The sequence below is a fragment of the Dryobates pubescens genome, chromosome 1 (genome assembly GCF_014839835.1).
Source record: "Dryobates pubescens isolate bDryPub1 chromosome 1, bDryPub1.pri, whole genome shotgun sequence".
Lineage (NCBI taxonomy): Eukaryota > Metazoa > Chordata > Aves > Piciformes > Picidae > Dryobates > Dryobates pubescens.
Genome location: NC_071612.1, coordinates 16,487,953 through 16,513,810, shown reverse-complemented (window position 1 = coordinate 16,513,810; position 25,858 = coordinate 16,487,953). Strand labels below are relative to the sequence as shown.

The window sequence follows — 25,858 nt, the reverse complement described above, 5'->3', positions numbered from 1 at the left end:
TGTAACACTGGGTTTAAAATTAAGTTGCTTTTCTATCACCTAACTCTTAATATTCCTCACTGCTTTTCTTTATCTGATGTTGGTTCTTTTCAGTGGGAATTTACTTGTACAAAGGTTGATACAGTCTCAAAACAACCACTATAGGCTGATTAATATAACTATGGGATACAGCAATTAAGTGAGTAATAACAACTTAACCAGGAGACATATTGTATTCAGTATTACTCTGTATATTACTTAAATTGTATGTTATACTGGAAACTTTTGTCTTGCTAAAAAACCTCATCCAATCCCCCAGCAATTGATTTATGTTCTCTCTTTTGTGGAGACACAGGGAGAACAGCAACAGAATGGCGAGTTACTTGGAAAAAGAAGCTGATTACATTGTACATGCTGTACTAAATACTTCAAGGACTTACAAAATAAAACACCAGACTATGGATGTTTGCTTGATTAAGTTAGGTCCTGATAACTGGCAACGTGGAAGACATCAGATATGGACTTGAAGGATACGCTATCCTGGAAACATATCCTTAACATTATATGCCATCTATCTTGATTTACTTTCTGTATATACTGAAAGCAGTTTCATGATAATCTAATAAAACTTGATTGGTTTATATACTGTGATACAAGTCATAGTTTTCTTTTAGTCCTTCTTTTTTTTTTTTTTTCTTCTGGTTAGAATAAGCAGTTGAAACTGGAAAATCCCTGTTACAAATCCAGCTTTTCATCTTAAAATTACATGTGCAAGAAAAAAACCGAGTTAGCCTTTCAAGAAAAGCCCAAAGCTGTGGCTTCATGTGGTAATTCACCCAGTGAAGTCCACTGAGCAACAGTGGGAAGCTGCATTTACTACCAACGTATTGTAGAGCAAGCCATCAGTACTTTTCTGCTAACAAATAACCTCTTACCTTTTGCTCTTGATGGAGAAGAAGGAGATGAACTAGTTAAAGGCTTTCTAAGAGTGGTATATGGGCCTTGCATATCTGTACGGCCCGGGCTAGGCCTGTTTGCATTCTGATCACCGTGGACCCTCTGGTGACTTACAGCAGGTTCTGACTTCCTTCTTTTTCTGTAGTCACTCGCAGTACTCGCAGAACTACAGAAATAAGCAGTATTAGCAGCAGTCTAGTTCTCAGACCAGCATTCAAGCATTTGAAAAGTCAGCTCATCATTATATTACTGGTTTATAGATTAAACAATGACAGAACAAATACATCAAAAACCTGTAAAGGGCAGAAGCACTGGTCTCAGATATCTGAAAGCGTATTTTACAGAGAAAAGCTGAATTTATTCTTCACATGATTGTTTCAAAGTTGTGTTCAAAATTGCTATGCTCTTTTCATAGTTAAGGCTTTGAAATAAATACATCAAGTTTTGTTAGACTACTTTTTGGTCTTAGAAGTTCAGTTCAAATATAGGAAAAAGAAAAAGAATGAGAATAGATGCGGTAGAACCTTAGGGAAACAGCACTGAAAGCACTGCAGGCAGAAGGGTTAAATGACAGATCGCAACAGTTGAGACAAGCTAAGCAATGTTAATGGAAAGATCTGGAATGTAATCAATACATCCTTGTAAAACAAAAGCAAAATTTACACTTTGGTATCAAAATACAAACACTCTCTCCATGCATCTCTAGTTTGTCAGCAGGTCACAAGGTTGAGTGTTAAAAACCTCACTGGTTTCAGGTCACAAAGAAAAGCCTCAGGCTGTATAATCCCTGTCCACTGAAACCATACATTGCTTTTCTTACCTAGAGGGCCTGTCCAGGCCTTTGTCTGTTGAATAGTGATGATACAAGGAAGTCTGTGAAAACAAATACAGGAATTTGTTACATGTCTGTATTTGAAAAAAACACTGTCAATTTCTGCTTGTGGTGTTTGATTATCATCTGTTATTCTGTTACAAATCCTATATACATAGAATACATAGAATAAACCAAGTTGGAAGAGACCTTCAAGATCATTGTGTCCAATCCATCATCCAATCCAACCCACCTAAACAACTAACCCATGGCACCAAGCACCCCATCAAGTCTCCTCCTGAACACCTCCAATGATGGCGATTCCAGCACCTCCCCGGGCAGCCCATTCCAATGGGCAATCACTCTCTCTGTGTAGAACTTCTTCCTAACATCCAACCTAAACCTCCTCTGGTGCAGCCTGAGACTGTGTCCTCTTGTTCTGGTACTGGCTGCCTGGGAGAAGAGACCAACATCCGTCTGTCTACAACCTCCCTTCAGGTAGTTTTAGAGAGCAATAAGGTCACCCCTGAGTCTCCTCTTCTCCAGGCTAAGCAACCCCAGCTCCCTCAGCCTCTCCTCATAAGGCTTGTGTTCCAAACCCCTCACCAACTTCGTTGCTCTTCTCTGGACTCATTCCAGCAAGTAAACCTCCTTCCTAAACTGAGGGGCCCAGAACTGGACACAGTACTCAAGGTGCGGCCTAACCAGTGCAGTGTACAGGGGCAGAATGACCTCCCTGCTCCTGCTGGCTACACTGTTCCTGATGCAGGAACCGTATATATATATATATAAAACCAGACTATCATGATTAACATCCTGGGCACCCAAGCAGAGATACTGCAATATTTCATCAGCATAGTTATGCATTTATTTTTTTTTTTTTTTTTTACAAAAAGCATCACTAGATTTAATTTCATATTCTACTTTAGGAATGTTTCTTCTCGTAAAGCACTGCTAAAAAAATAATCTTATTTGTTAAGTTATATATCATATTATAAATTTCTGCTTCTCTATACCATTTTACAAAATGGGTACAGAACAGCTGAAACAAACTTTACTACAAAAGCATAAAAATCTGAAAGTAATTCCATTGTGTGTGGAAGTGAGGTCTGCAGAGCTTCTCCTCCTCTAAGTTACCAAAATCATCAGTTACAGCCAAAAGCTTTTGTAAATCCCATGATGTTTGTGGCTAATTGTTGACCACCTTATATTTCTGGTGAGAACAGTTCTTGTCACAGGACATTAGTTGTTGCTTATGGAGTTACAGAAACTACTGCATGAATCCTGGAGGATGGAATGGAGTACTGCTCCATAACATTATTAATACAAAGTCAACCTTAACTATCTACTAATTTTACATCAACTATTTCATACATTTCAAGCCTGCAGTCAGAATTAAGTAATCCTACAATTCTGGTAACTAGTTATGAATCTAGAACAAACTGCATGGTCCTTGGGGTGTTTCTTTATGGGTACAAAGCAACATGGTTTAGAAGTCAAACTTGTTTCAAGTTCCTTGTACGTCCTTTCAGAGCTAACCTGATAGACTGGAAACTGAACCATCATACAGATTGTAAGCTGCTGGAGCATTTTTCTCTCTACAGAAATCTAGACTTTGAATGGAAAAACCTTTATAAACTTTTCTCTGCATAGAAGGACCGCAGAAGTAATAGCACTCATGACCTATGCAAGTGCTTTTTTTGGTTAGATGATAGTCCAGTGATTTGAATTGCAAGTTCATGACTAGGACTTCACATAGATTTGTTAACTGAGACTTATGCGCACCTGTAGATTTCACCTGTAGTCTAAGACTAGATTACTTGGAACAGATTTCCTGAGACTTTATATTTTAAATAACATTCTAGAATAAATGTTTTAACTACTTTTACAGATGGAGCACTACGAAGACGAAACGATTGTTCCATCAAGAGTTCTTTTGTCACTAAGTTTTGTTGTGACCTGTATCATGTACCAAATGACCCCATTAGAAGAACAACTGAAGTTTCAATTTCTGGATTTTACTGAAAGTTACTATACTGTGAGGCAGGCAGAATCACACAAACAATAGAATAGAATAGAACAATAGAAAAATCAGGTTGGAAGAGACCTTCAAGGTCATCGCGTCCAACCCATCAACCAATCCAACCCACCAAGCACCCCATCAAGTCTCCTCCTGAAAACCTCCAATGACGGCGACTCCACCACCTCCCCGGGCAGCCCATTCCAATGGGCAATCACTCTCTCTGTATAGAACTTCTTCCTAACATCCAGCCTAAACCTCCCCTGGTGCAGCCTGAGACTGTGTCCTCTTGTTAAGCTGGTACAATTTGCAACAGATGTTATCTGAAACTCAAGCGAAGATCATTCCAATTTTCTCAGTAGCTTTTGACTGTGGTTTAATTCAAATGGCATTAAAAATCAGGTTAAAGCGTCCTGCTTTTGGAAAGAATGACAGCTAAGATGTAAACAGTTAAAGAAAATTAATAATTCAAAGACTTTAAAGTTACTTTCTGTAGCAAATGTCTTCTATGAACCTGTTTCAGGTGATCTCTGCAAAGGGTTTCAAAATGTGCTTTTCTAAAAGGAAAGTTTTCTTTGCGGGCAAGTATTGAAGTATTTCTTCTGAATTACCATGTATTACTACTATTCTCACTCCTGTCGGCTCGTGTCAGAGCTCAATTAGCCCAAACACTCTGAAACCACTTCCAAACAACTAGTGTGATTGCACATTGTAACGTGCTACATTGTTCTGTGTGACAAATATTTTATTTTATAATAAAATGAGAAACCAAAAGAATAGATTTGCTCTTTTTCTCATCCTTAGCCTTTTCATGTAGATGGATTTTCAGGTTGGTGAAACTGATGCTCCAGTTCTGGCAACATACAACTCTGTTTCAATGACTTAGGCTATGGATGAAAGAAAGGAGTTTGAAATAAAAGCTCCAAAAATTTATTGTAGTGTTATGCTTAAAAGAAAAAAAAAGGGGTGGGGGCTACTTGTCATGGAGCTATTTAGGTGTTCAAGGGGGGATTGGACATGGCACTTGAAGCCACGGTTTAGTAGTCATGAGGTGTTGGGTGACAGGTTGGACCTGATGATCTTTGAGGTCTTTCCCAACCTTATTGATTCTATGATTCTATTTTCAGCTCATCCAATACAGCCTCCAGACACATTAGAGGAGACATAATCTCCCTATTCATCTGCAACTCATTTACAGTAAAGAATGAATTACCTGCAACCCTCTGGTGTGTGCACTACACTAGGAAGGAGAAAGTGGCATTAAAAAAGTGTCAATGGCAGTATGTCCACCTGCTAGGAACTGCTGTTGTGTTTGGTTTTTTTTCCCCCTAAGTTAACATGTCTCAAGCAGCTTCCAGCCTGCATATGAAATACCTTCACACAATCTGGAATTTAAGCTGTTACCGAGAGAAGAAAGCTGAGGTAGTGTGACATAGTCCTCATTCTCAGGGAATAGTGATGTCACCAGGATGGCTTTCTCAGTGGGGCAAGTACTCTTTTGGAAGAAGACTACCAACATTAATGATCATGTGCCCAGCTTCCCCCAAGTGTCAGATGTTTCCATCAGTGAAGGTTTACCTCACTCATTCAATGATATACCCCTTTTCCAGGTGGCTTGCTGTGCAGTGGTGCTTCACATATGTTTTTTTCCCCATGATGGGGAGGTGGTGGAGTCACCATCACTGGAGGTGTTTAGGAAGAGACTGGATGGGGTGCTTGGTGCCATGGTTTAGTTGATTAGATAGTGCTGGATGATAGGGTGGACTTGATGATCTCAGAGGTCTTTTCTAACCTGGTTAATTCTATTCTATTCTTAAGTATAGAAAACCATGCAATACCCTCAGGTTTCGTAACAGCATCTCATTTTTATTTCCTAAATCTGCTAAAGCCAACCTACTTTTCTGCAAACAAATGTGAAGTTACTTTTACAAGTTTCATTTTCCTAAATCACAAGGTTTAGAGGTTTTTTTAAAAATCATCTGTCATTGCAATGTTCTTAGGTGATCAAAGAAAACTACATATGACACCTCAAAGTAGAATGCTTTGTGGATTCAAATGTGAAGAACAGAAACAGATAATTGTTAACTGATGTATTTTAAGTACTGTAACCTAGCTCATAAGGTTAAACATTAGAAGAGGTACTGTGAAACAAAACCATACATCTGCTCTAGGAAAAGATTAAAGAATCAGACCTCCTTTCTACAGGCAAATTAAATAGAAGCCAGTTCTGTAATGGGGCTGTATCAGATATTTTCAGACCAACAATAAACCTGCCATCAGCACTTAGGAAATTATTCCTACTTTATGTCAGTATTTGGAAGGTGTGTGGGGCTCATAATGACTGCATGACAATTTACCTATTCAGTCTGAGCAAAATATTATGGTATTTGTCTTATTAAAAGATATTCTGAAGAAGGCATCTTTCTCAAGTCTTTACTGTTCGTAGTTGAAATTGTCAAGTTTTTCTATACAACCTCTCAAAGCAGAAAACTATGACAATTCTCCAGCCACTATCCAACTACAATGATTTTAAGAGAAGTACCTAATATTATGAGGTCTGTCTGCAATAAACTTGTGGAAGCCAGCAGCAGATTTACTGACACCAACAATTAGAGCAATCACAGTTTTCATATTTCTAGACAACAGTGAAACAAAGACCTCAGGTCTGCATGGTTCCCTGCACTACCCACAACACACACATTGGGTCTGTTTCGGGAAGTGTTTGAGTCTTAGTTAAAAACTGGCCACAAATATCAACCAAGTCATTGTTGACCAGCTACCACCACAGTTTAGTACCAGCAGAGGAAGGAAACTCAGGCTTACAGAGAGTCTCAGAACTGTTGCATAAGTTGATACAATCATTGCAGACAAATTGTCATTGTGGGGTTTCTTGTGCAGGTGCCAACTCCTTCCGTTAGAGACAGAAACGAGACCATCTGTCACGATACTGGCTAAATAACCATGACACAGTGATTACTCTCCACCACTTGTAATGGCTCCTGGGCTATACAGACCACAATGTAAATCCCCAGGGCAGTGAAGCCAAACTGAAGCCAAACCAGAGAGGACCTCTTCCACATCATTGCCTAGGCCATAAGTAGTGTGCTAGTGATCAGCCTAAGGCTGCAAGAAGTATGTGCCATGCCAAAACTGACTGCTGGGTAAATATATATATTTAGCTTTCTGTCCTTTAAGATACCCCTATCACCCTGAATGTGACTTGCCCCATGCTCACAACTCCAAAGCTAATTAGGCATCTTCCAGAATATTCAACACTACCCTATAAAGACAAAGGCTCCCTGACAAAAACAACTAAATATTGAAGACAACCATCCAAACTACCGAATGTACACTTTGTTGAATACTCTGGTTTAGTTCTACTCAACCAACAGATAAATATTTAATAACCAACCCAATGTTTTAAATGTTTTTATGAATCAAGGCTTTAATGCTAACTGAAAATGGAGTTAGGAAAAGCTTATTGTCTTGGAGAACTGAGCCCAAATATCATAACCATGAGGTTTTTCCAGATTTATTGAGACTAAAACCAGACCAGAGTAACTTTCAAACAACTAACAATTTCAGACCACAAGTTAAGCTTTATTTTCTGAGAGACTATGAAACATGAGAGTGAATCACAAATATGAAGTAAAGCCACAACAGGAAGTAAAGCTGAATTACAGGATTCACTGACTTTTTGGACTAACACTCTAAAAATGGGGATGAAAGAGGCAACAAATGAAAGCCTCAATGTCTCCCTTTCAGAGTAGGGCAATGACAGCCCACTACCTGATCTTAATGCATTTTATTTGGAGTAATGGCAGTGACTGGCTATCCTGCAGTTAGAAACTTACAACAGGATTATTGTTTCACCTGATTATCAACCTCAGTAGTAAATATTTTTTGGAGAAATGACAGCTTAGCTGCAAAGACTTTCACTTGACAAAGAATTTGCAGTCAGAGATTTTAATTTAAAATAAATAAATAAATACTACTGTGCTGATGTAGTGTGTCTGAAAGCAACACCCTTGCCCTACTCTGAAGAAGTGAGAATTTGTCCAAGAGTTAAAGTCGTATGGGCTGTTGTGTGATTCTGAATGTTAATCTCTGAGAAATTTTGGGGATAAGGACTCTCAGTTTCTAGGATAATAAGACCAACATCCAAATGCACTAGTGATCTGGAAAGATATGAAGACAAAGATACAGTGATTGTGAATTAGAAACATCTTACAGCTATCGGAAGGAAACCACTGAATTTTAATGAACTTGAGACGTAAATGGCGAGCACTCCAACCCTTCTTCCCAAGAGAATTATCTGAACGAGAATCATTCATTTACCTCATTGGAAACACCAGAAGAACTGTCTTGAACATAGTCCAAAAGCTTTTTAGGTGGCTGCATCATAAAATCAGAAGTGCAGAGGTGAAATGGAGTAGAATCAATGGCAGCAAGGAATGAAACATGTGGAGAAGGCGACACAGTTAGAAACTAAGTGTTGACAACATCAGATACAAAGAGTGACACATATGGGTAGAATAGAAGGAAGAATGTGTTACAAAAAAAATTTAAATTATAAGCATCTTAATAAAATGTTAGTAACTTGAGGTGCTAAAATGTACAACTGGAATGGCTGACTCAATACTAGCAGTTTTTAATACTGATGTGACAGAAGAGTGCAAAGCATCACAGTTGCATTCTTCAGGGGAAATCTGAATATATTTTATCTTGCAGGAGACACTATTCTTACAGGAGACACTACTCTCAGATTATCATTCTCAGTAAAATATTCCTGACATATTGTTCATCAGAAGAATGCATCTGGACTTTTCTGCCCACCTAGAGGGAGGAATGACAAAGCAGCTGGAATGGCTAGATAAAAAGAGATAAAAGGTAATTGGTGAAAATGTGATACATTGGAGATCACTGGACAACAAATTAAACCCAGAGAGAGAAAATATTTGGTGAAATTGTTTTCAGTTGGTATTCCATGGCTATTTCTTTTTTAAAGTTTATGATTAAAAAATCATTTTCAAATAGATTGTATATGGTTTTCTTTCTCTTCTGCTCTCATTGAAGTAGTTGGGAGTTCTGATTTTGGCTTATGGCTAGCTACAAAAAGTGACTAAGGTACCTGGTTCCCAGAATGCCCTCCAGGGCCCTGTGTCAAGTGCTCAGGCTCCTCACGTAGCCCAGCATGTCAGTAATTGGCGTGCTGAGGGAGGCTTCAGAGAATTGCTAGCTAACAGGAAAAGATAAGAATGGGAATGTTGTAAATCCTGATATTCTCAAGCTCAAGTGTCATGTCTATCTGGGATTTCCTGCTTGTGGGCAGGTAGCTTTTTCTTCAAGCTACCCAGGATCCTGGGGAGCTGTGAGAATACTTAACCCAGCTGAGAGAATGCTTGTGTTTACTACCCTCCTTTTTCTAAGAGGATTTGAGCTCTCATCTTCTACCTGTCTGGAAAGTACTCTCTGACTACCATGTCAGACATTCTTCCAGGATGAAGACTTCCTTTTCCTAAAGATGTTAGAGGGTACAGGGAAGATTATGAGCATCATGGAACCAGAGAGGGTGTGTGCAAAAGCAAGAGCAGGTGCATCTCCAACCTATTCATTAAGGCACTCTGCAGGGAAGCAGTGAAACCTAGTTCTCAGCCTTGCTTTGAGCGCAGTGCTACTGTTTAATCCTTGTATGAAATAAACAGCCCTTGGTGCTTACATGCAATTAAGTCTGGTATTGGCAGAAGAACTGCAAGTGCCTAGGTAACCAAAGGGGACAAACTGATGTATCTCTGATATTTAAGTGCTTCAAAAAATTGGAACTTTTCAGGTTTATAATGTTAAAAGTTTGTCATAGGAGTCAAGTGGCATCTATTTGCCTGAGTCCTTTTTTTTGGACCTGGCTATTTGGGGAAATCAGAGCAGAACTGAAATCTCTCTGTTCAAGCAGATAGCAGATTGAAAACAGAGCAAAGCAGTATCTTTGCGTTCAGGCACAAAATATGTATTCTGCACATACACATACGAGAGGTAAAAAAACTCTCAGTATTTACTGCTATAAGCAATTTGTGTATGGCTGCATGCATTTAAAACTAGACACATTCCTTCAAGTCAAATACATTATTTGTAACTTAGCATCCCTAATGCAAACTGGACATGTTCTCTCTTCAGAAACAATATAGCCAAATGCAAAAGATTTAGAGAGACCAGCCAACATCTCTGTTGAACATGTAGTTTGTCTTGTTCTTAAATATTTACACACTGCTGTTTGTCTAATATGTAGTCCAAATTCAAGCTATGAATGCCACTTCTCTGTCAAGCTAAGGGTCCACTTGAAAAATAATACTTACACAAGATTACTTTAATGACCTTCCTCAAAAAAATAAACAATAATAATAATAATAATAAAACTTCCCAGCAGATTAACTTTACTGCCTTATGTTTGCTGAATTTGGTAATTTGTACAGTCCTAATGTTTAAAGGTTAATATTCTGTCCTCACTTACCGGACGTCCAAACTCCAGCTCTGAAAAGAATTTATACCAGGGCTCATTTTCTAAATCTATGTCATCTGGGTTTATGCGATCAGTCTGGAGCAGTTGTGAAGGAAAAGGGAAGGAAAAGGCACACACTGAGCAAAGTGCTAGAAATGCTGTGTCACTTTAACAAGAAACACACACAAACACAAAACAAATATGGGGAAAGGAGTGGAGTAAAAATCAAAGAATGAAGATGGTACTGAAGACAGAAAATTGTTGTTCAAGAGCAGTCACTGACGGGCAGCTTTAATGCTTTTCTTTTTTGTTGCTGTTCTTCCACTGACTGGAAGATGTTTTTCAGTACTCTTTTCATTACTCTTTTGAAGCTAGGAGGGCTCCTTGACCACTTCTGTAAACATCACTGTATTACTTAAGTACATTTACTGCTACTAAAGATTCCTCATTATAAAGATGGTTTAAATGATTGCCATTTTCAGTATAGGCAAGAAATTGCCCATCTGATCAGCAAGAAAGACACAACTTTATCAGTATCGCTTTTGGCCATTCCTCGTCTTCTCACAAAGCATCTTAATTCGGATCTTGCTGTCTTGAAGCAAGCACTTAACAGAGATAAGCAATATGCACCATGCAGGCAAAATCTTAAAAAGCCATTTCAGCACATGAAGTGCAACTGTTATATTTTAAATTCTATGGTCAAAAAAAGAGGTAACAAAAAAATTATGCATTGCCTAATATTCATTTTAGCAGTGTTTTGTAGCGCTTTCTCTCCCGCAGCCTTGTTGACACACTGAAGCATTTTTTCCACAGCGAGAGACACTGTTTTCATCTGAAAATTCTCACAGCAAAAGGATAAAGTAGCAATTGAAGATAGCAGTAGGAAAATTCTTCAGTGAGTAGAAGAATAATTGACAGATTTATTCAAGTACCATGAAAACATGACAGTGCAAAACAGTGGAGCTCCTGAAGGGGTATCTAATCAACTGTAAACTTGGCTGCATTAATTATTTACTAAATAGCTCCAGTTCCTTTGTAGGAACTGATGCAAGCTGTCAGGCAGCACAGAATTCCAGTGAACTGTTCAGTTAAAGCTCTCTGAAACAGAGAAAGACTCTTATTGAAGATATTTCTGGATTTAAAATCTGGTCCTCTACAACTGTAATTATCAGAACTTAGACACTAATTATGGTGTGACCTAGAATGCAATCCTCAATGAAGACATGGTCCTTCTTAAAGAATGATACTGATGATTAAGCATGCAACACTTTTTCCTCTTTAGCCAAGCTGTCGCCAATATACCAGAGCACAAGGCTGGGAACTACAAATCCAGAGCTATTGACGTTAGTTGTTTGGGTAGTAAGCATCAGCCATGTTCCTTGGCTAGCAGCAGCCCCCCAGAACACACTGTCAGATCAGGTGGTCTTCCACACAGCTAGCCAAGGAGATAAAAATGAGAATAGGAGTTGACTCCCATTTTATCTTTGGATAATCTTGCAACTACCTGACAGCTGAAACCACTCACATTTCTGCTTGTAAAGGAAAAGCTACAAATAGTGCATTTTACATAGATTCTAAGTTTTGGAGTTCTCCCCGTGTAGTAGTGTGTGAAAACAAAATGAGAGCATAAGAAAGTGTTTAAAGCCAGCTCCACGCGCACAAGTGCTACTTCTGTTTACAACTTGAACTGCAGAGGGCAGCAGACAGAAAGAAACTGAGCACTGAAGGCTGCAAGTCCACTGCTGCCTGGCAGAGGCGTCTGAAAGCCCCGTGCCACCAAGCTCATCACGCCCGCAAACTGAGTTCTCTTGGCTTTCAGATTCAGTTTTGCTGATGGACTTTTCCCTCTTATTTCCTCTTCTAAGCGACTTAAAATAAACAATTAATTTTAACTAAAAAAAAACCCTGAACGTGGCTTGGTTTCACTCAGTATCTTCCAAACTGCTTCAACAGAAGGTAAAAGCAATGAAGTAAATTCCCTTTTTATGACTTGTCAGTCAAACCAAGCCATGTTCCTGTTATCTACCCTTCATGTAGTCATCTAGTAATATTTTCATTACTTGTTGAAAATATTCTACTAAAGACCAGTAACTTCATCCTTTTGCCATTTGCATCAGATGGCCAGCACAGCACAGCATCAACGTACTCGCAGAAGAACACTGCCATGAAATAATATTTGCATCTATAGCGTTGCATGCAGCTTTGCCAGTGATTGATCATGTATAGGCAAGTAGAAGTCAACAGGTAATAATCAAAAGTGAGCATTTAAACTGGTAAGTTAAATGGCTCTTACATGACCTGCATGGTCAAATTAGTATTTTGCATCTGCAAGTTCAGACACCATACTGAAGCCTCTTTGGAACAATGGAATGAGATGTCTGTCACAAAGAGTTTGCTTTTGTTTTTCCTTTTCTCTCTCTCATTTTATTTGTTTGTTTGGTTTGGTTTTTGAGCATTTTTACTGAGCTGTTTTAGCTCTGTTCAGTCTGGATGTGAGCAGGAAGTTCTTCACCATGAGAGTGGTGAAGCCCTGGAATGGTTTGTCCAGGGAGGTGGTTGAGGCCCTGTCCCTGGAGGTGTTTAAGACCAGGCTGGATGAGGCTCTGGCCAGCTTGATCTAGTGTGGAGTGTCCCTGCCCATGGCAGGGGGGTTGGAACTAGATGATCTTTGTGGTCCCTTCCAACCCTGACTGATACTATGATAGCTCTGTCCACTACAAGATTAACTTAGGTCTCTGCATATCTTATAAAAAGACATATTTTTTTTAATGTTATCTCAAAAGACACTTACATGCAGAATTCCCAATTTCTTGTTAAAACATGCTGAGAAAAATCCTTCAGCTCAAAATACCAAAGGCAACTAAACTTGCACAGTCTAAAGAAAATGTCAAATGTTTCACTACGGCACAAACCCCAAACAAATCCAACCAATGCACATCATGGTGCAAGCCCAGTCTGCTTCTGGTATCTGAAAAACAGTAAAGTTTTTAATTTATTCTGATCATGAAATCATCTTACACAGAAACTCAGTAGTGTACTGAATATATATATGTAAGTATATACATATATACACATAAAAATATAAGTCTAGACTTAAATTCTAACCTCACAGTTTTATCTGAGTAGCACATGTGTACTTTCATGCTTAGACTAAAATACCTAATGAAAATAAACACATCTGTTGCTTGTCCCAATTTTGAAGTCTTTCTTTACAGCAACACTAAGATTTTTCCCTACTTGCTTTACTGCAGAAACAGAGAAGTGTACACGTAACAAGGAATTACTTCACATATCACAGGAAGAGTGATTGGCCATTGGAATGGGCTGCCCAGGGCGGTGGGGGAGTCACCATCACTGGAAGTGTTTAAAATAAGACTGGATGAGGCACTTAGTGCCATGGTTTAGTTCATTAGATGATGTTGGGTGATAGGTTGGACATGGTGATCTCAAAGGTCTTTTCCAACCTGGTTAATTCTGTATTCTATTCTTCAGGTTGAAACTAGTAAAGAATAAAAAAATCTAAGTTCTTATTCATACAAGTAAGATTAAATTATTACACTGCCAGTATTCACTGAGAGTAAACATCCATTTTGGGAAACAATTCTATGATTCAGATGATATTACAGAAAACAAAAGAGCGTTTTATTGAATTGCAGACATTGAAGATGGAAACATACAGCAGAGCAACTCATGCACCACCTTAGGAAAAAAGAAAAGTAACATTTTATGGGCTTAATGAAATAAGAAAAAAGGTGCTGCTGCACCATTGCTTGGAAGACAGCTTGATGTCACTTCATTGGGATCTGAAAGGATCAACCTCCAGCCTCTCCTTTTTGCTGATGTTTTATATGCTTACATATTTAAATTACAGAAGAAAAACCATTAATTCCCTGCTTCATGACAGAAGGCTGATACATGACACTGCAGCTTGAAATTGCAGTCATCTTTTTTATATTCATAGCAAAGATACCAAGCTACCAATTTAATGTAGTTGCCACAGTTGGTGGCAATGTAGTCCTCTAAGTCAATAAAGGGAATGTTGATCTTTCTACATCACCTGTCCTGTTTATCATCATATAAGGTAGCTATTAACACTTTTTTGTCCTCAGATCATTTTGTCATCAAAACTGCAATCCTGTAAACATGAAAGTGACTTCATTTGGAGGTGTTTAGGAGGAGACTTGAGAGGGTGCTTGGTTGCATGGTTTAGTTGATTAGGTGGTGTTGGATGATGGGTTGGACACGATGATCTTGAAGGTCTCTTCCAACCTGGTCTGGTCTGGTCTGGTCTATTCTATTCTATTCTATTCTACTTCAACAAAATATTATAAGATTTGGAATGTTGAAGTAAGTCCCTTTGACTTCTTGATTTTGGCAAAACTAAAACCTGCTAACTATTAGAAAAGTGAAGCCATTCTTGAAACAGCACTGTAGTTTTCTTATTTTTGACTTGCATCTGATGTTATTTGTTTGGAATTGGGAAGGCAGGTAAATAAAACCTCAGTGTGTAAAATGTGTAAGTGCTCAGAAGAAATGCTATCACCTTTTCAATAAAAATATTTGTTAAGTTAATCTTCCCAGTAAATACAAAAACTTGTTTAATTATATTAATTAGTAGAATAGAATAGAATAGAATAGACCAGACCAGGTTGGAAGAGACCTTCAAGATCATCGTGTCCAACCTATCATCCAACACCACCTAATCAACTAAACCATGCAACCAAGCACCCCATCAAGTCTCCTCCTGAACACCTCCAATGATGGTGACTCCACCACCTCCCCGGGCAGCCTATTCCAATGGGCAATCACTCCCTCTGTGTAAAACTTCCTCCTAACCTCCAGCCTAAACCTCCCCTGGTGCAGCCTGAAACTGTGTCCTCTTGTTCTGGTGCTGTTTGCTTGGGAGAAGAGACCAACCTCTGCCTGTCTACAACCTCCCTTAAGGTAGTTGTAGAGAGCAATAAGGTCACCCCTGAGCCTCCTCCTCTCCAGGCTAAGCAACCCCAGCTCCCTCAGCCTCTCCTCATAGGGCTTGTGTTCCAAACCCCTCACCAACTTCGTTGCCCTTCTCTGGACTCGTTCCAGCAAGTCAACATCCTTCCTAAACTGAGGGGCCCAGAACTGGACACAGTACTCAAGGTGCGGCCTAACCAGTGCAGTGTACAGGGGCAGAATGACCTCCCTGCTCCTGCTGGCCACACTGTTCCTGATGCAGGCCAGGATGCCATTGGCCCTCTTGGCTGCCTGGGCACATTGCAGGCTCATGTTCAGCCTACCATCGACCAGCACCCCCAGGTCCCTTTCTGCCTGGCCGCTCTCCAGCCACTCTGACCCCAGCCTGTAGCACTGCATGGGGTCGTTGTGGCCAATGTAGTGTCAATTTCTTCTCTGAAAAATGCATCACTTCTGCAAAGACTTAATATATATATATGAAAAAAAGCTTAGTGTTTTCTAGCTATCAAAAATTATATTCCTGCAAAGACCACAAAAACACAAAGGAAAGGAGTTGAGTACAGATGTTTCACGCTGTTGACTAGCTATTCTGGAATTAAATTGTTTGCTTTATTTATTCTAATTTGTAAAATAAACTCTGTGGATAAGCATGTGATACAGTAACAAACAATAATCCAGTACTGTGCTCATAAACTCCTTTAAAACTGGACTCCCTCAATCACTTCAACCTCAAAAGTAAAGGACCAAGAAGAGAAAATACTGTCACAGATACACAACAGTTTTCCTAAACTAAGTGTTGAGCTAGCACAGAGGTAAATTAGGAAGCCTGGATTGAATGTGTCTTTCAGCAGATGAAAACTTCCGTCAATGGCCATTTTGCACGAATAAGCCCAGCTCTATCAGACATGCTTGCAAAAAATTCCACAACCGCAGTCATTATTTAGAAAGGAGGAATGAAGACTTTTAAATACACATTAATGTACACTTAGAAATCACAGAATCACAGGGGTTGGAAGGGACCTTTGGAGATCATCTAGTCCAACCCCTCCTGCCAGAGGAGATTCACCTAGGGCAGATGGCAGAGTAATTGAGGCTGGAAAGGACCTCCAGAGGTTACCTAGTCCAACCTTCTGCTATGAGCAGGTCTAATCAGGTCATGTTGCTCATGGCTTCCTCCAGATGAGACTTGATCACCTGGAGAAATGGAGATTCCACAGCCTTTCTGGGCAACTGACCAAAATCTCCTTATGTATACAATTAGACACATCTTGCAAATGTAATTAGCTTATTTTTATGCATTAATTAATCAGATGTCACGTGTGCTGTTAATACTACTGAAATGGAGATATGTGCCAATTAAAAAAAAGCATTTTCTATTAATTCACAGTTCTGCCCAGCATCCATTACACAGTGGCAGTTTGATTTCTTGGAAATACCAGAAGATATCAGCCTAACAAATAAGCCAAGTCCACATTTTCAACAGGACCGTCAGGAAACGGCAAGGACAAATTGCTGCAAAGTCACAGTTGAAAAGGGACCTTCAATATTAATCTAAATAGCTATCATCAGTGGTAAAGAACAAAAAGATAACTTCTCACCAAACCTTTCACTGTATTAGACATTTCACTCGTGTCTTACCGGTCTTTCATGTTCAAGGATTGATGACTTTCCTGGCTCATACTCAAAAATACTTCTTGGTTCAGAACGGAACTTGCGGGTGTCTACCTTTCTGTCAGGGGGATCCCAGTCATTTCTAAACAACAAATAGGAGCAATTGAGTTAATTTACTGTCATTGCCATTTGCTTTACAGATCCATGTAAGAGAAACATGCAAAACCAAATGAACCTCAGCATAGTTTCTCCTTCCAGATTTCAGCTGGGCAATGTCTGCCCTTGCACCTCCATTTTTTACCACTGTGCCATTTTAACCTGTTTATAGCAGGTATACTCAGTACAGCACCAAAAATACTAGAGATGTCCAGCCTATGTGACCACTCATACTTTTGTTCTAACTACTAGAACAACTGAAAAACTTCCCTGATATATTGTGTCAAAATACCTGGACGTGCCTTCACAAATGTCAGCTTTATTATACTTGTTGTATGCACCATACTAATATAGACAACTAGTAGATAACTTTGTCATCCCACAATATGATAGTAAGTCCATAATGAAAAAGTTAACAAAATTTTATGAGACAAAAAATGAAGTGTTATGTATAAGACACTGTGAAAAATCTGATAGATGTTCTTTTTCCTGATCTCTAAGTGGAACTCCTCTTGGATATCATAGAATCATGGAATCATAGAATCAACAAGGTTGGAAAAGACCTCGAAGATCATCAAGTCCAACCTGTCACCCAAGACCTCATGCCTTCTAGACCATAGCACCAAGTGCCATGTCCAATCCCCTCTTGAACACCTCCAGGGATGGCGACTGCACCACCTCCCTGGGCAGCACATTCCAATGGCTAACGCCTCTGTGAAGAACTTTCTCCTCACCTTGAGCCTAAAATTCCCCTGGCACAGCTTGAGTCTGTGTCCTCTTGTTCTGGTGCTGGTTGCCTGGGAGAAGAGCCCAACCCCCTCCTGGCTACAACCACCCTTCAGGTAGTTGTAGACAGCAATAAGGTCTCCCCTGAGCCTCCTCTTCTCCAGGATATCCCTGCAGGATATCCCTTGCAGGATATCCCTGCAAGCACTGTACTGTTTCCTTGGAAATTTGAATAGATAAACAAGAATTTGGCAATTGACTTAGGGGAACAAATTTGTCCATTCTCTTAAATTATAAATTTGCTTTCAATTTAATAGTTGACAGGTTGGACTTGATGATCTTTGAGGTCTTTTCCAACCTTATTGATTCTATGATTCTACTGTATCTCTTCAGTCATTTACCATTTTATATGAATAGCTAGCTATACATTCTTGGGGGATAGTTAGCTGGTTACTATCACAGTGAGAGTTACCTTTTCCTGGCAAGTCACTACTTACTTTTGCAGTCACTTACTTACATTTGGAAAACTGTACCTAGCATCTTTTTATTTACCTCCATGTAGAACAACCCACTGCTAAGTCAAAGAATGGGGGAAAGGAAAGACAAAATCCTATCTGTTACTGTCTGCATTTACAAGATGAAAGGGAATACACTGACTAAATTCCATCAGTTCTGTCAGCCTTTCTGATGTGACTTGGTTTGATTTGACCTGACATCATAATGCTTATGTCACATGTCTTTAAAAAAAAAAATCTATGGGGCAGTTTTTGTTTATGGTGTAATTTCTGGGACACAGACATCTCTATTTACACAATGTCCTACATTTCAGGGGAAGTAGTTCTACAAGGCACTATTTTTTTTTGTTCTTCTCAGTGAAAACATTAGCTGCAGTGCAGAAAATTTTGTATTTTTTGAGAATGAACAGGAAAATGGAAGTGTTCCATTATACTGCAAGCCACTGCAGAAAAAGGAGTGCTGCTGAAAATCTGGTTCACACTCAGCTCATCCTAATTTAAAGCACTTAGCCTGTAATCGTTTATGGACTATATTTTTGAGCCTGTTAATGCAAACCATATCTTGCCTCCCAGCAAGACACATGTGGACCTAAGCCTTTTATGTGAGATTTTTAAAGACTCAGGCTTTACTGGCAATAAAAAAAAAAGTATCTCCCAATGTCAGGAAAAGATTGACAAGTTACAGCTGTCAGCAGCAGGCAAAGCATAACTAATGTGTTTGCCATCCCCTGGCCTGGAGAACACAGTTTCACTGCCTGTCTTATCATGCAGGAGATTAAAAGGAGAGGCTAAACTTCCCAATTCTGTGACCAAGGCATCTGGCCTAGCACAGGATGGTGACTCACATAACTTCAGAGATCAAAGCTAAGCAGATCTACATTTTGGTGTCTTGCCACACAGTTCCGTATGACAAGCTAAAGAAACTCAAGCTTCACGCCCTTTGTGAGGTAGGTTCATCTGTAACCCCTAGCAGCCCCAAGCCTCTTGACAACTTGCCTTCAGCAGTACAAGTAAACAAAATCAGTAATCACTGAGCAATCCCATTTCCCCCTGCAAATTCTGTTGTTGGTTGAGGGTAACTGAAAGGGGTGTTCTTGTAGCCAAAAATGGGACAAAAAATGGACCCTTTTCTTATATTAAAAATATACACAAATACACACACATATAAATGTATAATAACATAGTATTATATTAACACACAGTATTAATGAATGTAATTACACACTATAGAAAAAGCTTCTCCCTTGAGCTAGTAGTTCTATGGTGAAGAGTCTGTAGAGTTTGTGTGCAGCTGGGAAACTGAGAAATTTGAAATGCTCACTTAATCCATGAGCACTTTCTTGGTCTACCAAACTGGAGATGGAGGTTGGAAAAACGGGGATATTGAACTCTTCTGAGCTCTGGGGAAAACATGGGTTGAGTGCTACACTATTATGGCTTTGCTCTCCCATGAACTTCAATTTACACTTTTTGGATCCTTTGTCTTTGCCACCAAATACAATAAATAGCCTTGCCTACTCAGAAACTAACAAGTCAAGACTGCTGCTAAAGCACAGATTAATCTGAAACACAACAAGCAGGACAATTCCACTAATGAGAATGAACAATATTAAATGCTTGTGGTGGTAGCAGCTGTAAGAATAAGAACTTCCTAGTTGTTGAAGAAATGGCAGCACCATGCATGACACTCATACTATTCATCATTATCACCAGGCTGTCCCTTGAATAAAGCCCTTTAAGTTATATTCTTTTATAGCTGCTATTTCATCCTTTGTGGTACCTTGCAAGTGGATTTCTGTATATACCAAGAATACTTCTTGAAAATACTCTGACTTACTTTTCTGTAGACCTTTCCCTCATACGATGTGGTGGTACTGGAGGTGGCACATGTGGAGGTGGTACAGGGGATGAAACCTTAAAGGCGTCAGAACTACTGTCAGAAGCGCTTTTAGACAACGGCCTGTATGTCTGTGTCTTTGCAGCTGGGTGTGCCTGAGCAGAGAAGGATGGACTGTAGCTACCTAATATAAAGCAAACCCAGAAACAGTCACAGCATGAGAATGAGTTTAATTAAGGAAAAGAAAAAAAAAATAAATAAAAGAACAAGAAAGAAAGCTACAAGAACCCCCAGATTCAATAAAGCTGAAAGTTTAGAAAAATGTGTAAATGCAGTCTTAAAAGTACTTTGCTATACATTATGTAGCTCATTAGAATAGTTTCAATATATCTCTGTACAGACATACAAATGCACAGATGAAGTGCAGTATAGTTAAATAAATCATTAATCAGGGGGGGTGGAGGGGGAGGGGACACACACACACACACTTAATTGGTGCTTACATCCATCAGAGCTGTTAATGACAGCTTGTAATTAATCCCTAGGCTCACTCTTCTTTTCAGTTATTCCATGTCCAGACATTAGAGGAAAGGTATGAAATGTACACATTTTTCATTGTTAGTCTGGGTCAGCAGGCAATAGTGTATCTTGAGGAGGATCAAAGGAGTCCAGACATCTCAAACAACTGACCCACAACAAGTGCTCTCAACAGTACGGAAAAAGACAGTATGAGAGCAGGTTGAATGAAGCAAACACTGAAATGGGAGAATTCTGAATGACATTTTTGAACAAGGCACTAGGGCTTTCTGCACATATACTTTGTTCACACTTGAATTTTAGTTTTTACATATAATTTTACCATGGTTACAATCATCTGAAAGACACAACAACTGCATATCCTACATTAATATGCCTTGTTCTTGCAGCTAAATAACATCAACACCCGTGCCTACAGCAACAGTGAACAAGACCATAAATTGACATAATTTTTATTAGGCACTCTTACTGCATATGTTGAAAGGTGTTTTCAGAATAACCTTTTTGTCAGTAATTAGCATCTGTGCTTTCACACAGTAGCTGCCTTTTCATTTCAATAGGAAAAGGCTGTGTTACTCACAATCGCTAGTGAAAATGAATGTAACATAACTGAGAAGCTACAGTATTACAATGTACCCCATCTGCAGTAAGAGGCCTACAGCTGGAATTCATTTCTGTGGTAAGAATGAAACCAAAATTAAACTTTGTTTCATTTAGGGGTGGGAGGGTGGGGGTAGAAAGGCATGAAAAAACACCAACTGCGATGCAACAAGAGGATAGGAAGCGTTTCTATAAACATTATAAAAGCAAGCATGAATATTTAACTACCCTTGTTACTTGCTGACATTAACAAAAGACTCATTTTGAAGTGAGGGAATAATTCCTACCAGCACTGTATGCATATGCAGTATTATACACATCTGTGTCGTCATCTACAAAAACAAACAGACATGTTTCAGTCATGCAATACGTGCCAGTTTATCACAGCAATGCAGCTTTGCTTTTGCAAATACAAACAGAAGATTGGTAGGGCAATCAATCACTGTCTTTGCCTCATTTCACGGGTGTTTTCTCAAAACTGTCTCTTCCCATTATATTTGTTATAGGCTATTTTTATAATCTTACTGGTAAAATAGTACCTTCTGGTCATGACACCCATGTTGTGTACTTACTGGTTAGCACTGAACTGCAAACAATAGCTTTTTGTCTGTTCTTTCCCCTTTTCTGAGCTCAATTCCTTCCTTTTGTCAGCTCTCCTCTACTAGAGACTATTAAGTGGTTCTTATCATAAAAAGCAACCTCAAACATCTACAATGTGACTAGCATTAAAAATAGATTTCTAAGCCAAAAATTTCTGGCTTACAGTTTTTTATTCTCCCACTAAAATTCTTTGTGGCCATACTGAATGCAAGCCCTACCTAAGATGAATCAAACCTTCTTCCTTCCAGAGGAGTAATGAGCATTAATTATAATAACCCTTTATACAGTTTCTTGACATCCTTGGTGACAACCATAATAAAGGACATTAACTCTAAAACTAGTAATGTCAACAAAGCTCCTCTTCAGCTATATCAAATATGACATTCTATGGATAAAAATGAAGTAATTCAGAGGGAGAAAGTGTTCTCAGAACAGCCTGTTTACTAGCTCAGTCTCCTCCAGTACATGAGCTCTCCAAAAGAGAGATGACATGGAAGGAGACTTACAGTGGTCAGTTTCTCATCCCTCAAACCAGAGATGAGGATCACTTCATTGAGCACTTCCGTGGCACAGAATCATGCTGGTTGCATTTATATCCTAATCACTTTAGGTTTTACTTATTTTTTGCAATAAAATAAGTTCACTATAAATGTTCAGCCTTTATCAGAGGCAAACAGCTCTCTCTGCAGTGAAACCTATCATTCAATGTACCTGTTTGATCTGATTAGTTACCTGCCACTTGGCGAACACTTTTATTTTCACATAGCAGACAATCAAAGTACATTTGGTGAATGACCCAACCAAGATTGAAGTATACTTACCAGGCCTATGAACCATGTGGATTTGCTTGAACATTGTCTTGTACCAATCCTTTGGCCTGTCAACTGTCTAAATAAAATGCAGTTTTTAAAAGTTAAAACACAACAACTCAGAAAATCAGTGTGTATAAATTTGATCAGACATTTAATGCTATTCTGGACGTCAAGTCCATTATGTTTTGTCCCCTATGTAACATAATGATTTTCATACAATCTGTTTTAAAGGTGTGTTTATGCTTTTCATCTCAGAACTCCTGTAACAAGTTCTAGAAGACACTGAAGAGACTGCAATGGTCCCATGATACTACAACTGCCTTCTGATTGTATTGTGCCAAGAAGAGCCTTTCAACAGAGCTTGACTCATTGATAGGTAAATAGATTGCAAACAGTGCATAAACCTTACTACGGTGACCCTACTGTTTGTCCAAGGACAAAGTGAATAGATATCTCTACGATGGACTCCCCTTATCCTCCACAAATCAACAGGATGCTTCCACATAGATATCAGGTATAGGAAGCTCCTACCTGACCAGAGAAAGCAGTCATTTGACTTTACATTATGAGTCAGATAGGATTAGTTGTGTTACAGAATAAATTAATATAAAAATCCATTTTCAGAATTTACATTCACTAATCTGACATAGCAACACCTGCTTGAGGATTGAGCAATATTCACAATGCACCAAGCCATTCAAATGCCATCCTGCTTTGCATACATTATAACTGTTACAATCAAATCTTGGAACATGGCATTGTCATATATGAATGAACAATCAGTCAAATAGTGTGAAGAGGACATAAGAAGTCCCTACAGTTGGTACTTAACAGAGTCCAAAATCAATGCAGCATTCTAATAATCAATCAGGAAGTATGCAATTAAAGGAGGCATTTATGACTTTCAGTGGACCTTCTCGTTAGTTTGCTTGTTTGTTTCCTAGCTGAAATATTACTTCACTACATATGGTAAAGAAGTTTGTATGGACTTGATTTCCCCCCAGCCCCCATTTTTAGTACAAATCGGTCTTTTTCAGTCTATAGAATAATTTTGACAGTGAGGCACAGAGCAAACTTTCTGAACAGTCTAAAGCAGTGCAGTCATACTGCTCTGCTTTCCATTGATCTGGTTTTTCCTTTCCTGGGATCCTGTCAGGGGTAAATTCTGGCAGTGCCAGCTGACTGAATGCTTTTTGTAAGGGAACAGCACTTTCTCTTTTCCAAAGACTTCATTTTTAATGCCTCAGAATTTCACCGTCTTTGGGGCAGGGCTTGGCATTGTGACAGAACTTAACAATGATCTGAATTTTTTCAGGCTTCAGACTTGTACTTCCCAGAGCTGGCAGGAGCTCAAGTTGTATGGAAGGAACATGCTTACATGGGATGAAGGTTCTGAGAGAAGGAAAAGCTTTATACTAATCCTTCCCCTCTCAGCAGCTTTGGACAGAGAGGGTTTGCAGGAATAGAAAGAGAACATCTCTGCTTTCCCTGGCTAAACAGCCATCACAAACAGCGTAAAGACAAGCTTGGAAGAAATAACTACAGCCTGAATAACCTCTCTACTCCTGAAAAGCACTTCAAATCCAAAATACAGATACTCGCCGGTTCTAGTTTACAAGCTTATTGAATAGCATAGTGTTTTGGAACACAGCATGTATGTTGCCTACCACCTGTGTATCTGCATTTACTGCCTTTTTGTGATAGATTGTTGCCATTTTCATAAAGATAGAGTAACAAGAAACTTTTAAAGTTTACACAGAATGACGAACTCAAATAATTTGGAAACTTCTTTCTCTCTTCAGACGGAGCGAGGCTGAACTTCCTGGGAGAAGATGCCTGTTTGGACTGCTCACTGACCTTGGAGAAAGAGTGAGTGATATCTCCTTCCTTTTACTGTTCATGGGAAATGCAATTATAGCACTTTTGCATGTTTCTGCATAGCACTGCACTTCTGAGGGGTGTCAAGTTGCAGCGTATTTGAGTCTTTTGCTGACAATTACACCTGTGTTCTTACATGACGGGGATACACGAGGCTCAGATAAGTTTGTGCACATCTAAGACGTAATCTCAAATACGTATCTTGAAAACAATCTCACTTTCAGCTAAATCCCAAAGAAGCAAAATAAGGACACAAAGTGGCACATGAGACACTCACATGCGTGTGCCAGCGTAACTTTTTAACCGTCTCACTGCAAGAATCCTTTCTATAATACGAAGTTTACAAGCTGTGAGATATTTTGAAATTGGAACATAACAAAAAATCAGAGCAAATCCAGCTGAAAAATGTTCTAACTCAAACTGCATTACGCTTTCAGGAGAAAATCTGAGACACACAGACAACACAATTTGAAAGTCAAATATCGGCTGGCAAATTGCCAACGCTGTTAAACGCACTTGAGGAAGATTTCTCTTAGATCCTTATATAACTGATAATGCATCCTGTTAGATCAATCAGCCAAACCCCCAACACCTAAACAGAACAAACCCAGTTACTTTATCCTATTTAAAGCATAAGGGCATATTTATTTTAAAAAGGGGTAGGAAACTAGAGCATTGTTGCAAAGAAGTCTCTTCATTTTTAAGATTCTGTTTGCATTACTCTCAATGTAAAAATAAAGCAAGAAATGCCAGAGTTTCCCCCCAATCTTATGAAAATTGTCTCCATCTTACCACTTACTCTGATTTTTTCCTATTGCTTTTCTCCATCAGTTCCTTATGCCCCCCCCCCCCCCCCCAATTTTTGAATCCATTGAAGCAGTTCTTGGCAATACAACACAGCCCCATACATCAGTATTAGCAGAGAGGACACATCCAACAGCTGCTACATCCTTCCACCTCACAAAGACTTCACCTGCAAGGGCTCTGCCGCTTTCATCCTGGCTCCAACTCTTCTCACTCTTTCCCCGTCTAGCACAGCAGTTCTTCTCTGGCTGGGAAGGCCAGTAAGCACTTCCTTTACAGACCTAGTGCAGCTGCCACTGTGCTCTCTGGACCAGCCAGAAGAGGCTGCCCTGAGAGCAGTGGAAAGAATGCTTCATCAAAGTGAAAACAAAACTCTTCAGTTCGACATCCTCGGACCACTCAAGCCACTGACTAGTGGCAGATGATCAAAATTGGGCCATTCACAATGGAAGGGCTTCCAGCCTATTCGTGTCACTCTGGGGCACAATGATCATATATTGCACTTCCATGAAAATGCCAGTCACATTATTATCAGAACAAAAGTATTCATCTCCACACTACCCTGATAA

General features: G+C 39.2%; 1 protein-coding gene across 5 annotated transcripts in view; it reads right to left on the bottom strand.

Moving 5' to 3' along the window:
• Window positions 1–25,858, bottom strand: part of SORBS2 (sorbin and SH3 domain containing 2) — a 143,523-nt gene that overhangs the window by 26,443 nt on the left and 91,222 nt on the right. For 2 of the 5 annotated variants that reach the window (XM_054161803.1, XM_054161835.1), the window contains exons 1-9: window positions 25,459–25,661; window positions 22,617–22,683; window positions 21,483–21,527; window positions 20,059–20,242; window positions 16,852–16,966; window positions 10,273–10,356; window positions 8,106–8,162; window positions 1,757–1,809; window positions 915–1,102 (exon numbers count right to left, since the gene is read on the bottom strand). In XM_054161803.1, the coding sequence (XP_054017778.1) occupies window positions 915–1,102; window positions 1,757–1,809; window positions 8,106–8,162; window positions 10,273–10,356; window positions 16,852–16,966; window positions 20,059–20,242; window positions 21,483–21,527; window positions 22,617–22,683; window positions 25,459–25,482 (817 nt within the window). In that variant the 5' untranslated portion in view covers window positions 25,483–25,661. Of the gene's footprint in view, window positions 1–914; window positions 1,103–1,756; window positions 1,810–8,105; window positions 8,163–10,272; window positions 10,357–16,851; window positions 16,967–20,058; window positions 20,243–21,482; window positions 21,528–22,616; window positions 22,684–25,458; window positions 25,662–25,858 lie in introns of those variants that run through there. The other 3 variants (XM_054161828.1, XM_054161810.1, XM_009902216.2) reach the window with 3 other exon arrangements.